At 38.5% G+C, this 15,201-nt stretch overlaps 1 protein-coding gene across 10 annotated transcripts in view; it reads right to left on the bottom strand.

Moving 5' to 3' along the window:
- TRAPPC9 (trafficking protein particle complex 9) overlaps nt 1-15,201 on the bottom strand; it is a 469,416-nt gene that overhangs the window by 384,226 nt on the left and 69,989 nt on the right. For all 10 annotated transcript variants that reach the window (XM_032687378.1, XM_032687405.1, XM_032687433.1 and 7 more), the window contains 3 exons: nt 14,337-14,469; nt 11,013-11,176; nt 3,685-3,837 (listed from right to left, as the gene is read on the bottom strand). In XM_032687378.1, the coding sequence (XP_032543269.1) occupies nt 3,685-3,837; nt 11,013-11,176; nt 14,337-14,469 (450 nt within the window). The remainder of the gene's footprint in view (nt 1-3,684; nt 3,838-11,012; nt 11,177-14,336; nt 14,470-15,201) is intronic.

Genomic DNA, 15,201 nt, shown 5'->3' with positions numbered 1-15,201 from the left:
TTCATTACAACCTCCTTTCAGGCAGTTGTAGGGAGCCGTAAGGTCTCCCCTGAGCCTCCTCTTCTCCAGGCTAAACATGTCCAGCTCCCTCAGCAGCTCATCAGACTCGTGCTCCAGACCCTTCCCCAGCTCCACTGCCTTTCTCTGGACACACTCCAGCACCTCACTGTCTTTCTTGTAGTCAAGGACCTGATCTACTTAATCCTAATTAATGAAGTGTCTCTAGAACACCTGCCCACCTCTTCTAAGTTCTTGCAAAGTCATTCATTCCAAAGACAATAAGCCAAGGCAACTCAGGCTGTGACATGAACCCTAAAGGATGGCTTTAACGGGAAGTACATTCTTCTGCAGTATATATGGCATGTTATTGGGCTGTATTTGCACAAACCCAATTCCCAGCATGGAAACCTATCCAACCCAGACATGACTGCTAGCACCTTACAAAACTTAATGACTGGGTAATAAAATGTCAAATGAAATTCAGCATAAATAAATGGGAAAAAACAATCCTGAACTCATATGTGCAATAAGAGGCTCTCAGCATATCATTACTGTTCAGGAGCAAGATCTTGGAGCTATGATTTACAGATTCATGAATCTCTCAACTCCATGTTCAGCACCAGTCAAAAAAGTAAATAACAAATTGTGTATGACTGCGTAATTATAAGGAAAGTAATATAAAGCAAAACAAAGAGCATCATTAGGTCACTACAGAAATACATAGATCACCTTTCAAACAGTGTGTACAGCCTTCCTCAAGCATACAGAACTGAGAGAGCTCAAAAGGCTGATGTGTGGAATAATTTCCATAAAAGTGATAACTAAGCCATTAGGAATCTTCAGCCTGCTGTGACAATAACCTCAGGAAATGTATAAAATCATGACTGCAGGTACAATGTTTAGAATATGCACTGTTACCTCTTTCATGCAGTACAAAAACCTGGGGATATAAGGACACCAGTGAGTGCAAAGCTGCTAAAAAGTTAATTTAGCTGCGGTTCCTCTTGCCACGGCACGTTGTACAGTGCTGATGGGAAGAATGAAGAATTTTAGGAAAGAGAAACCCACTAAGGATGACTAACAGTGCCTAAAACCAGAGAAACCATATTTGGCTCTGGAAGCTCCTGAGCTATCAACAGTTGGAGTCCAAAAGCCTAAAGGAAAGCAGTGTCTATGTGCACAATTTCAAGGAAAGCAGTGTGTATATGCACAATTTAAAGCAAAGCAGTGTGTATATGCACAATTTAAAGCAAAGCAGTGTGTATGTGCACAATTTCAAGCAAAGCAGTGTGTATATGCACAATTTCAAGGAAAGCAGTGTGTATATGCACAATTTCAAGCAAAGCAGTGTGTATGTGCACAATTTAAAGCAAAGCAGTGTGTATGTGCACAATTTCAAGGAAAGCAGTGTGTATATGCACAATTTCAAGGAAAGCAGTGTGTATATGCACAATTTCAAGGAAAGCAGTGTGTATGTGCACAATTTCAAGGAAAGCAGTGTGTACGTGCACAGCTTTCCCTATATTCTCCCACAGGCATCTGCTGTCAGCCAGTATCACAGCCAGGATATTGGACTGGATGGCCATTGATCTGATCCTGCACAGCCACTCATGTGGTTTTGCTTCCTTTAATCTAGAAAAACATCCAACATTTTTCTTTATGAGACAGTATAGCATCAACACACTCGAATTAGATCAGCAATTTTGATTGATAACTTAGTTTACTTTCCAATTGGATAAGTGTATCATCAGAAGCATCAGTAATCTATCCCTTCTGTACTATGACCTGATTACAAACAGTGTAAAAGGAAACAATTTCAGCAGCAAATGAAAAGAGATGAAAGTAACAGATGCCCTGCTAAGGGCATTACTTTTAAGAGACAAAAGTATTTTGATCATCATTGTAAATGTGGTTGGTCTTCAAAAGAAAAAGGTACCACAGCTACCTTATGATTAAAAGTCATGTCATAGTTGCCATTGATTTTTCTGGCTCTTTAGTGTTTTTCACATCAGGCTCCTACCTACCTCTTCAGAAAGTACAGCATTTGTGATGTTAAAAACAATACATAAAAAATAAAGTAGCAGCTAAATTGTCAATATACTTAGCATCTGTAATAACACTTCCAAAGCACACAGAGCACCCACAGACACCGAAGTTCTAACAAAACACTGACGGATTCTACTCCTTTATCATCACTGAACGAGGCTGAATTGCTTCCAGGCTTCAGTTACACAACCTTTCAGAGAAGCAGGAGGCAGAAATAATAAGGTAAAAATGTTCAAAGATTTTGTTCATATATGGTCTCGTAAGAGCTGGATACAGGCAAACAACAGAGGCCCAAATGCATATCCCAAATCCCAAATCCCACAACCACTTGGTGTAAATACAAGAAGAGTGTTATCTCCTCCTCCTACAGCATTTGCCTGTATGTTATTTCTTCTGAAAAACTGCTGGGCAAGTGCAGCTCCAGAGGTTTTTAGAGAATGGGCAATGAAGGACATATTAAATATATATATGTATGTATGTATGTGTGTATATATATATATATATAAAGTTTTTATGGAAGGGCATTTCCTATCAAGGGGTTTTTCTCAAAGCCTCGTTTCATTGGCCCCTCTCTTTTCACAATATCAGGGTGTGCCCTTCCTCCACTATCAGCTTTTTCAAAAGGTTCTAAAGTAAACCTTAGTGTAGCAACACTGTGGGGTTTGTGCAGTTAAGTCCTAAAATATTTTTAGGATTTTTTTTATTTTACAGTAGGGAGGTTTCAAAAACAAAGAAGCCTTTTAATCATTACTAGCAATTAATATAATTTCTGTCTAAATGCATTTGCAGGATAACTCACAGAAATCAGTCCTATTCAACCTGAATAAGCTTTGCACGTAATTATGTTGATTTTTCCTATACTGAAAAAATTTATTTTTTTAAGATCACTTATAATGGTAATACATACCTGCAATTGGATCCTGGGAAAAAATCCAAATACTAATGATAATTTTTTTTTTTTAAATATAGGAATATCTTGTTTTGTCAAGTTAATTTAATCAGTGCAAATATATCAAGCAATTGAAAAAATACAGAGTAGAACAATTACTTCAGTGAGACAGTGCATTTATCATAAAAAGGAAATCCTTATTACAAGTATCTGGTAATTGTAATTCCAAATAACTCTAATACAAGCAAACACTGAGGCTTTTTTTTTTATTCAAAATAAGTTTAAGCACATGAGACTTTCTCTACAGTTCAAATATTAGAGGGATTATGCCCTACACTTCAGGATGTCACTTCTGACAAAACCACATTCAGCAACAACCAAAAATTCTTCAATCTTGGATAACTAAATAATCAACCCACTGTTATTTCTCTTTAAAGCCCACTAATATTTGTAAATTATTTTTCTTTGTCTTCATGAGGCAAGGATACAAAGAGACATCAAAAACACTCTGTCAAGAAAGATTTAAAAAGATAGCAGGGCAAGGCCTCATGGTGGGAAGTCAGGTCAGACTGTGATGCCCAGAGCTGTCACAAAAATTCCCTCTTCAATCCCTACAGCTCAGCAAAGGGTTGTCTTTGCGTTACAAGACACAAATATACAAACACACAGCACAAAAGGCACAGCAATCAGAGAAATGTTTCCCAGAAGTACAAAACAGCATCCTAAACAAGGAGAAATTAAAAACTCACCATCACTGAGATCTTGCAGAAGGTTTTCTTGGCATGAAAAGTCCAGCTTCACTTTAATGTTTACAGTCAATGTTGCAATCTTTCCAGGTTTCAGAGGGAACTGGGAGAGGGTATCTTCTAGATTCCAACTCAGGAACTCCCCATACAGCTTCTCTGTATCAAAATAAGGAAATATTTCATGAACATAACCCCTGCATTAAGGAAGTTTCAGTTTAGAACTGTTGTAAAGAGTATTAATGTTGTCACGTTCTGCTTAAAATATTCAGAATGAAGGTATTAAAAATTAATGTAACACCAGAAAGACAGAGAAGTTCAGTGTCAGAAGGTACTGACACTGAACTGGAAGCACGTAGATCACAAAGCTCAAAACATGAATTTGAGTGAAGATCAGTACCAGAAAAAAAAACATTGCACAATAGGCACCATTAAATATACACTTCAAATGCAGCCTGAAGGGGTGCTAAAAGTTCATGTAGTTTTGAATCATACAGACTTGAACCCAGGAAATGTCACATCAGTGCAGAGAACATTTCATCAAAATATTACACCAAACTAAATCAGTTAAATTTCTGAAGCACCTGTAACATCATTATTTAGTTATAAAAAGTCTGTTTGTTTTAATTTTTTTTATAAAGCCCTTTCTTAAAGCTGAGAAGTATAAAGTACACAAGACCCAAACATGAAGGATGCTGCCAGACAGGATTAATCTGTTTTAAAAGATATTTGTCTAACAAATTATTTATCACTGGTCTACATCAGATGGGGCATCTGTAATTATTAGCTCCTCTCTCCTAAGCCCAACATAATATGAGGAAAAAACCCCCAATATTTACTGTTCATCATTACTGGGTGGGGGCTTCTGTACTGGCCAGGGTCAACTACCCCATCCATAAATTCATTAATATTTGCAAGACCATACAATGTTAAACACTACAAAAAGAAGTTTATTAATACATAAAATAAGCATGATGGTTTGACTGGGAGAATCCTAAAACTATATTAATTTATTGTAGCAAAGCATACTATCTGCAATATACACTGGAGAATTCTTCTAAAGGCTCAATTAAACACCATTTGAGCACAGCTTTGCAAAACAGGGAGCACTGAAAGTCACACAGTTCATCTCTACTTGATCCCAGGCTATTGGATTTAAGGGCACATTGATCTGAGGCATCTCAGAACCTTTCCAAAACCATCACTTAAGAGTCATGTGTGAGAAAACAGGGTGGGCAGACTGCCCAACAACTACAACCTAGAACAAAGGATCTCTATCAAAAAAAAATTAGAATTCCAAATTATGTTGATTCGCTCAGAAACAACTGTCCTCCTTCTAGGGAAGGAGGGGGAAAAAAAAAGAGAATATTTTTTCATTAACTACCTAAACAACAGCCTTGCCTGAAATATATTTTTCTCACAGACCATCGGGTGTTGTCATGTGCCTTTTCACATCAAATCAATAGTACAGACTTCTTTATAAGGACAAAGATGAGGTAAAAATAAAAAATCCTAATAATTGTGTCCCTAAAGTCACCTCCATCTCATCTAATGATTTAGCTGTAACGATATCACTGTTCTGATTTTCTTCTATTTTCGAGAAAAAAAAGGGGCTTAGTAAGTACAGCAATCTCTACACCCTTTTCCTGACAAGTAGAAGACCAATATACTGAAGGAATGTTTTCCCTCAGCATGAAAAATGAAGGACATATCCCAAGCACTTGAGCACCAAACTGTTTCCAAAATGTGTTTTCATTAACTAGATTTATTTGAAGATACTACAAATAAAAAGACTTTTGAAGTGAGAATAGCCCTTGCAGATACTCTCTAATTAACACCTGTAATTACAGCAGAAGATCTAAATGCCTGAGCCAAAAGTTAAGCTGCAGAGAATAATCTTGTTTAGGTTTATCTGACACTAGTTTACAGTTTAATAATGTTCACCTTGTTCAGGAATCACTATTACAGTAAATTATACTTTGGCTTCAGGCCTTTCAGTTCAGTGGGAGACTAATTTGGGGCAAGCCTGCATTCAGTTCTTTCTCGAGTCCCAAAGTTGTGTTTAGCAAACACTTGATGATACAAGTAATTGTTAGTCAAGAGCTTATTTCATCATTTTACTGGATACTAAATCACTAAAATTGTAACAAATACCATAAAACAGCTTATCCACAACCCAATTTTAGCCTACTCTAAGCCAATCTAACTCTTAATAGATTTTAAAGTCTGCAAAAAAAAAAAAAATCCACATCGACATTTTGCATAGAGAAACTCAATAGAACGGTTTTTTGAAATCACAAGAACCTCAATTCCTCAATTCTTAAGTCCCCTGGTAAATCTGTCTTTTTGCACCCCAAAATAACTATCAGTTCTGAATGCACATGCATTGGCATTTATACATCTTAACTTCCCCAAGGCCTGGTAGACAGCAGTGAACCTGCAGGACTTGTTACATTCTTCACAATGTAAATGTATCCAGCAGAGTTTCCTCTTGAAAATTAGCAACTATCCCTAACAGGAGAGAAAAAATGGTCTAAATCCATGAACCATTCGCTCTAATGAGTGGAAAAAAGAGTTAGTAAGAATCATGCAAGATCCTGATCTCAGTCAGTCGGTGGGGGCAGAGAGGAAAAGATTTGAGCTGGGAAACCCAGACAGTGAAACCAGGGCAGCTGGATGGGGCTGGATTACCCCCACTCCTTGTCCTGCCTTCATAAAGATGTTTGGACTGACTGGACAAAAGCCTGCATTCACCACTCTCCATGGAACACAACCCCACTCCAACTTGAGTTTATTTTCTTTAGCAAAAAAAAGGTAAATAGATCTGTTCCAGGATATTCACAGTTCTTCAAATGGGTTGCCTGGACCTCAGAGCAGACTTTTCATTTATGGTCTGGCAAAGCAGAACAGCTGAGGCTGCAGGTAGATGTGTTCAAAGACCACAGGAAGAATACAGGTGAACTTATTTCTCTATTTAAATTCCAGAGGTCAGTCACTTCTAAGAAAGGTCAGTGAGGTTTTCCTTCCTGATTCAGGCTCATTCAGCATGTGTAGCTGATCTAAAGCTAAGAAAGCCTGGTGTGCTCTTCTCAGGCCTCAAGATGAAAACATCAGTGTTACATTTGCCCCTGAATGGATCGAATAGTTGGGTTCTCAAAGCCTTTGGACTGCACTCCCTAACTGAGACATAACAAGCCTCTGACAAGAGTTGACTGGAGCCAAAGGGTGGGAAAGGCATCCAGCTTTTCATGTCATCTTTCCAAAAAAAGGATTGAACTGGTGAGGGACAATACGAGGTAACACAGAGTTCACCTTGACAGCGTGTATGTGTGATGTCCAACCCACAGACACCACAGCCTGGCAGACTGAGCGGTGCAATGAGACACCAAGGGCCATGACAGACATGTCCATTGTGGCAGCATGACAAGTCCCTTTTGCTGATGTGCCTCAGGATCTGCTCCAATAACACGCAGCTGCTAAAGGACTCAAAAACCCTGTGATGTCCTCTCTGAACTGCACAGGGTGAGCTGCAAGTTCCGCTCATTTATCTGAGGGCCAGAGTGGAAAACCCAGAGAATGGAACCTGAAAGTAACAGAAGAGAGGAAGTAAGGGAAATCAAGTGTGAAAGTCTGATCTGCAGAGTTTCTCATTAGCAAAACACCACTGAAAACAATGCCAGAACAGTCAGCTTCCTCCAGAAAAGCGACTGACTGTAACAGCTAACATAACAAATGAGGGAGGTCAGGTCACTGATCCCATTCAGTAATTCCAACAACAACAAAACAGAATATTTGCTATTTTGCAGCATTCGTCTTTGTGCTAAAAGTTGTGGCCCCAGAAAGAAGGTAGGGAAATGGAAGTCAGGCAGGCAGGCCTGCAGCAGCTGCCAGAGATTTACGAGGAACTGCCAAGGCTGAAAGAACTAAAGCAAATCAGGTGAAACAAGGGATGACTGAAAGCTCTTTTTATTTGGCTGAAATCAGACAACTTCTCATGGGCTCCCAAGGTGGCAGGCAAGCCATGGTCAGGCAGATGAAAGGGTCTAACAGCTCTCAAGAAGATCTTGAGCAGCTTAAATCACAGGCACATTTCAGCTGAGGACTAGTAAAGAACATCCAAGAGAAAACTTCTTAACTACGGACAGTCCATAAGTGTCTGCATATGCTCCCAACTTCATGTGTGGTATCAGGAGTTTGTGTTGCTATCAGAGATGGTTTAATGTTGTACCCCCATTAGTTCCATGCATGTAGCATTCACTGACCAAAAGCAGCTGCTGATGCTACAAATCTTTAGTTCCCTGTTCATCACCAGAATCCCATGTCACTGTACAATGTTTTGTACCAATTTATGATCATAACTAAAATGGAAGAGAGCCCATGAAAAAAGGCAAAGGTCCATCCCCAACACATGAATGACACTGACCTGTTGGAACGAGTCCAGAGGAGGCCACTGGAGCCCCTCTGCTCTGGAGACAGGCTGGGAGAGCTGGGGCTGCTCAGCCTGGAGGAGAGAAGGCTCTGGGTAGATCTTAGAGCCCCTTCCAGTACCCAAAGGGATACAAGAGAGCTGGAGAGGAACTTTGAGGGCATGGACTGACAGGACAAAGGGGAATGGCTTCCAACTGACAGGGAGCAGGTTTAGATTGGATACTGGGAAGAAATTCTTTACAGGTGAGGGTTGTGAGGCCCTGGCATAGGTTGCCTGGAGGAGCTGTGGCTGCCCCATCCCTGGAAGTGTTCAAAGTCAGGCTGGATGGGGCTTGGAGCAACCTGGTCTAGTGGAAGGTGTCCCTGCCCATGGCAGAGGGGTTGGATCTTTAAGGTCCCTTCCCACCCAAAACCATGTAATGATTGATTCTATGATCCTCTGCAACACCTATATGCAATCACATTTGAAATAACATAATTATTACATGCTTAATGTGGACCATCAGTTCTTTGCCATGGGCAACCTTTTCCAGCACTTCACACTGTATCCACAACACAGTCGTGTAAAAAGTTACACTTATTTCAGGTTGTATTTTCCTCCGAATCATGGGTCATCTACCGGCACCACCTGCGTCTCCTAGAACGCTTCCATCAGCGCTGCCTCCGTACAATCCTTAACATCCGCTGGTCAGATTCTGTGACCAATACATCTGTACTAGAGCAAGCAGCTGTCACTAGTATTGAGGCCATGTTACTGAGAACGCAGCTGCGATGGGCAGGGCACGTCTCAAGGATGAAGGACCACCGCCTCCCTAAGATCTTGCTCTATGGTGAACTTGCCACTGGCTGCCGCATGAGAGGAGCCCCGAAGAAAAGATTCAAGGACTCCCTGAAACAACATCTCAGCCTTGGCCATATTGATCACCATAATTGGTCCACTCTGGCCTCAAATCGGGAGGCCTGGAGACACACCATCTATAACGCAGCTGTCTCCTTTGAGAACTCACGCAGGATCACTCTCGAGGAAAAAAGGCAACGCAGAAAGAACCGTATCTTGCAAAATACACCATCTAAGGAGTCTTTCTGTTGTGCCTTTTGCAACCGGATATGTCTGTCACGTATTGGCCTCATAAGCCACCAGCGTGCCTGCAGCAAATGTGGATAGTGCCTTCCCAAATCTTCGTTCGCGAAGCCTAGCCATGAAAAAAATGAAATTTTCCTCCATTAACATGGCTCACCTTGAGCAGACAGTTCCAAACACAGGGGTGCATTTCACTTCTGTGAGACAGTGCAAAAAACTGGAGATTCTGCCTGACAGGACCTTGGATCAGCTAATCCCAAGTTCTGCTTTCAAAAGAAGGTTAAGATGATTTCCAGCGGTCCCTGCCCATATGGACATTTATGATTCTGTGATTCTGATGGCAGAGTTCTCACATTCTCTGAACAAGTATCACTCAGTGCATCTCAAAACTCATTCTCATTTCTCTTTTTCTGAGACAGTGATTCAAGTGTTATGTTTTTTGAGGATGCATGCTTACAGCTTATTAATCAGAAATTTTCCTTTTTCCGATAAAGAAACATTTCATAGAGAGAAAAACAATACAGGATCCAGTACAATTAGAAGTTTTACTAAGCTCATAGCTGAGTCTATCAACTCTTCTCCTTTTTCCCCATTGTTTTTAACAAAAGTTGTAATGGAGAGATGATTTTAAAGTTGACATGAGTCTCTTTTTCAACATTCTGAACCAATTAACTGTGTAACATTCTGTACAGAGAGTCTGAATAACATGTGACTCGTGGGCCCATATATTCCAACATTTAATACATTTCATTACATGACATTCCCCATTTGAGTGCTCTCTTTGGTCCTTCCATCCCATACATCCAGCACCCGGTACAGGAGGAGCATGTTGGAATTACTGAAATAAGAACAGTAAGTCATCATACGTTTCCACTTGTAAAATTATTCCTGGCAACAAGTCTCAGATTGAAAATCTATTTTGAGATGATTGGCAACTCCTATTCTCTCAGGTTGCAGAGAAGAGGATACTCTGTTATAAAAAAAGTCATGAGCTTGAATACTGAAATGAACAAAAATCACAAGGTATCACACTGCATCTTAATGCTCTGGCACTGACAGAATAAAACCTGCAATAAAATAAGGTATTTCTACTGTCAGTAAAGATTATGTTGCTTGTCACCTGTAGTTCTTCTGTTAATATCATTCTCATAGCAATGTCTCAGAGGACAAACCAAAAAAAATAAAATACATCACAAAACAAAAGCAGGATTCACCTATCAGACTACTTTTTAATACTAACATGGAAAGAGTATTTAAAGAGAATTAAGTGTACACAGGGAATGTGCTGTATTTCTTCCACAGCTTCAATTATTCTTTTAACTCACAACAGCTTGTTTTATTTATTGCCTTGCCTTTTGAAGTCTTCTATCCCATTTTTTTCTTATTGCTCACTGAGTAAGATAGAAATATGCTTATTTACTTCCACTCCCTCAAGTAGGACAACATTACTGCTAATGGTAATTTATTTAATGAACTAATCAGCATATTTAGACATAAGGAGAAAATAATTTAGACACAATATTCTTCCTTTTCACTAGCTATTGCCTGAGGAATTCTTTCCCAAGTAACACTAAAAAGAAATACAGATTTCCAAAAAGCAGGTGACCTTTTGGCACACAGATGGTTCTACAATTTCTTTCATTTTCTTTCTATATTTTCTTACATTCTCTTTCATTTCTACAGTAAAATTGAACTGAAATATATCAGTTCTGTAACAAGGACTATGATATTTAGTCTAAACTGAGCTGGAAGTATAAAACAACTAGTTCTCCTTTTATTAGAGAAGTGATCACTATTACTTCTAAATATATACCAGCATACACACCTTTGGTGTTGACTGTTTTTGCTGTGACCTCCAGTTTCTCCAGTGGTTCTGTTCCAATATTTTCTAATTTAATGATGAGCTGCTGGGTCTCTCCATTGTAAAGCTGGACAGACACATTAGTGGAGATTTCATCCCCTGAAGAAGGCTGAAGAGTATGAGCAGACCTACAAGATGTGACACACAGACAAACAAAATACTGTGAGGAAAATGTTAAAAGCCTGTTCAAATTACTCTGTTAACTATTCTTTGAAGACTCAGAAACTACAGCTCTGAAACTCCGAAGATTAGATATAATTTTCCATTCTCATTTAAGCCAGGGTCATTTTTTAAAACAAAAGTTAATAATTTATGCATAAGACAAGTCAGATTTCAAACAGTATAAAATATGTATTCCTAACTGTGAAAGCTGGTTAAAATTGCTGCAGAAACTGTAAGAAAGGGAAAAGAGGGAAAAAAAAAAGGAAGAGGAGGTCATTACAATGAGCAGCTTCAGTGGACAGTGCAGGGCATGGACCTCATGGGAGAAATTCTCTGTGTGAAAGGTGAAATAGTGACTAGAAATGAACTCTTTAGAGCAGGAAGGAGGGAAGGAGGTTGCAGAACAAGATAGATGGGTAGAGGTTTCCACTGGAGTTTTTGTGCCAATGCAAAGTGGTCAGAAGGACACAGGGACAAAAGCTACTGAGATTAATGACCAATAAATCCGTTGGTAAACCCGGGTTCAGTAACTTCCCTTGGCAGGTATTCCTGCTATCCTTCCCTTCCACCCTGTCCTCCCTTCCCACAAGATGAGCAGCCTCCACAAACAGGAGCAGATTTCAGTCTTTCAGAGCACATCCATGACAAGGACTCGAAACAGGGATCTTTTGATCATTTCAAATGTACTGTCACGGACTGTTATCATTGCAGCACTCCGGAATCCGGGCGTGCGGAGGGACAGGAAAGAAGGAATTTCTCCCCTCATATTTAGACAAAAGTATCAGGGAATTGCATCCGAAAAAGCAAAACAAATGGTGCTTTCAATTGCTGTATAAGTGGACATGTATTTATTAGTGATTCTTCTTCTGGATAGAATATTTTTCTCTCTTTTTCTTTCTTCTGTAATAACTGCATCTGCACTAATAATGATTCCTGGATGGGACTGGTAACACACGGGATTTAAAAACAGTAAATTCTTATTACTTATTCAAAAGAATAAAGTCTTATGGACTCCTCTTTGCCCATAAACAAGGTTTTGAGCATAACAGTATTGCACAGTTATTTCACTATATTAGGAAGTGCTCATCAAGAGAAAAACCTCTACCACGTGGCACATTGGCCTGCAGCTTCCAAACTTTCTGTTCTCGTGAAAATAACTGATATTTGTCCTAGTTTATCCATACTAGAAGTCTTTCATTATTTTATTTATAAATTTGCCATTTCCTTCCCTCAATTTTCTTACTTTATAGATTTTTTCCATCAAGACTGTTTTACTCAGTATTATAATAATATATATGGCACATATATATTTAATATATGGCACAAATACATTTATTAATTCATAAATAATCTGTATATAATCTATAAAAAATTATAGATATATATAACAATGAAAAAAATATGGAAATAAAATTATTCCCAACCCATAGCAAACTTCATTGCAGCTCCTGCTAAACTGTGCTTATTTAATTGATCTCCCATGACACAGATAAAGAAAAAAATATTTTACAGTTCTAACAAGACATTATGGTCTGCCTAGGAAGGCCTGGAATTACTATTGATATGACTATTCCCCCAAAATTACTATTAGGTCAACTGCTGAAGAAATTATAGACAGTTATAAACCCTTGTCATTTCAAACAAACCTTTTCCTACATACCAGCAGTTTCTCCTACAATGAAGGAAGGCAATAAATACAGTAGCAAGATTATCTCAAATACTTCAAAAATAAATACATTTTGCAAAAAAATTAAGAAAAGTCAGCTCAGCTCCAGTAGATAATGTTCAGCAGATTATCAACTGAACATATACTGAGAAAGAGCAGATATTATACACATTTAAGAATATTTGCAAGTCCCTCTGTATTTCAATAGCCAATATTAATTTTGATTACAGTCAAACCACACAAATTTAATCTCTAGCAGAATTTTTAGAGGGAATTTACCAACATATAACCAAACTGCAGCATTTTATTATTTTGCTGTCTTCATTAGGGTATTACTTTCATAGTTTTGTAATACAGTGCCATCAACATGGCCCATCCCACACCAGGAAAGAAGAATCCAGCATGGAAAAATCAGAAAGTCATTGTGAAGAACACAGTAAAATAAATTTAAAGAAATTTACACATATATACACACATATATAACTCTTTGTATCATACAATATTGATGATCATCCTAAGGATCATAAACAGAGCTGGGATTTTCCAAACAATAGAACAACCCCTGTGGTACTTGAGCTATTAAGGCTGTAAGTTACAAAAGGCTGTTTTCTGCTCCACAGCTAAAAGGAGTATTGTTTAAAAAAAGAAAAAACATAACAAAACAAAAAATACCATGAAACTCTGTACTTTTACAACTCTTTGACAAACAGCAGATGAATGGCAGGGCTCTAAGATACCATGATCAACATGTAGCTTAGTAGGTGAATGCTCTTGCACCTTGAAGAGCTTCAGAAATGGAACTGAATCAGTGCCTCACCGGGTGTCTCCAAAATCCAGGAATTAGTCATCCACATTCTTCACAAAAAACCAAAAAGCTCACAAAACCCACACCAACAACCCACATGTGGTACTACTGTGTCCTTTTGGGTGAGTGTATAAGGAAGGTATTTTAGCTGATTCTTCCTGTACCTCTAAAACCTATTTCTTCTGTATCATGGTATTGAGTTTGGGCCCCTCCTGAACCACGGAAATATTGATTTATTGAAGCAAGTCCAGAAGAGGGTTGTCAGAATGATGACAAGGTCAGAGCATTACACAGGAGTTCAGGTTCAAAGAGCTGGGTTTGTTCCATTTGAAAAAAAAAGATCTAACATGGATTACTTCTTTACTTCAAGATTTTATGAATTTGTAGCCTTTAAGGGATTAGTTCTTTTGAAAGCATGACTTTAATAATGACTAACCATTGCACTCCCTCAGTTAATTAAATCTCGAAATATTTTCTATGAAATTCTATGGTTTCAGGAAGTGAAAAAAATAAGGTTTATATTCTAGACTAAACAGCACAGGTATAGTTTATGCCTTAGTTTACTAAATCACTAAATATGATCGAGGTTTTATTCAGCATGTGAGTAACATTTAAATAAAACCACATAAAATGACCATTCAACCTAATTTCTCACCTTGGAAGGGAGGTGCTGATCTGCAGCCTTGGCAAAGCTGGAATGACTTCAACAGTGCAGCCATTGGTCTTCACTCCCGGCAGATTGTCCAGAAGGCAATCACTGAAGACTCCAAAAACTGAAGTATGGTAACCTGATGTTTAGAAGAAAACACCAGCACGTGGTGAATTTTACTTTTTTCTTGAAAGGTCTAAAAGTACTCAGATTACTGGGAGACTCTTCACAGCACACAAAATACATAAAAGGTTCATTTATAACCACACAACGACGTACAAACGACACACATGTACAGCTCTGCACCTGTGACATGTCAAATAAAAGAAATTGTTAAGAGCCTGTGATTTTTGTGCATTCAGTGCATTATGGTAAGTTCTGTGGAATTTTTCACAAGATCAACATCACAAGTCACAGTATAGAAACCACTATTTTATACCTCATCATCCATTCACTGGTGCACATGAAACATGTTACCCTTCAACGTATGTTAACAATTTCCTATTTCCTCCAAAAAATATTTATAGGAAAGAATCTCAACTGTATCCAGAAGGATAAAAGAATCCTAAAGGAAATTATTAGGAAAAAAATATACATGCATACACACAGAGACACCTGCCACGAAAGACCAAAACTTACCCTCTAAAAGTTCAATTTAGTAGAAAAGTACCTGTGCACCCAATTCCTTACCAGGCAATATTTATGAGCTATATCTGAAGGAAAATATGATACATTGACACACAAACAGCTGGCAAGTACCAAAATCAACTCCTCTACTTGCAGCACATTTTTAGTATGTGAGACTAAAAGCAGAAAACTACAGCACGAATGCTCTGAATGCTTTGATGCTGTTCTGTATTTACTGAAATGG

This window comes from Chiroxiphia lanceolata, chromosome 1 (genome assembly GCF_009829145.1).
Source record: "Chiroxiphia lanceolata isolate bChiLan1 chromosome 1, bChiLan1.pri, whole genome shotgun sequence".
Classification (NCBI taxonomy): domain Eukaryota; kingdom Metazoa; phylum Chordata; class Aves; order Passeriformes; family Pipridae; genus Chiroxiphia; species Chiroxiphia lanceolata.
The sequence above is the reverse complement of the archived record's forward strand: the minus strand, read 5'-3'. Positions and strand labels throughout refer to the sequence as shown.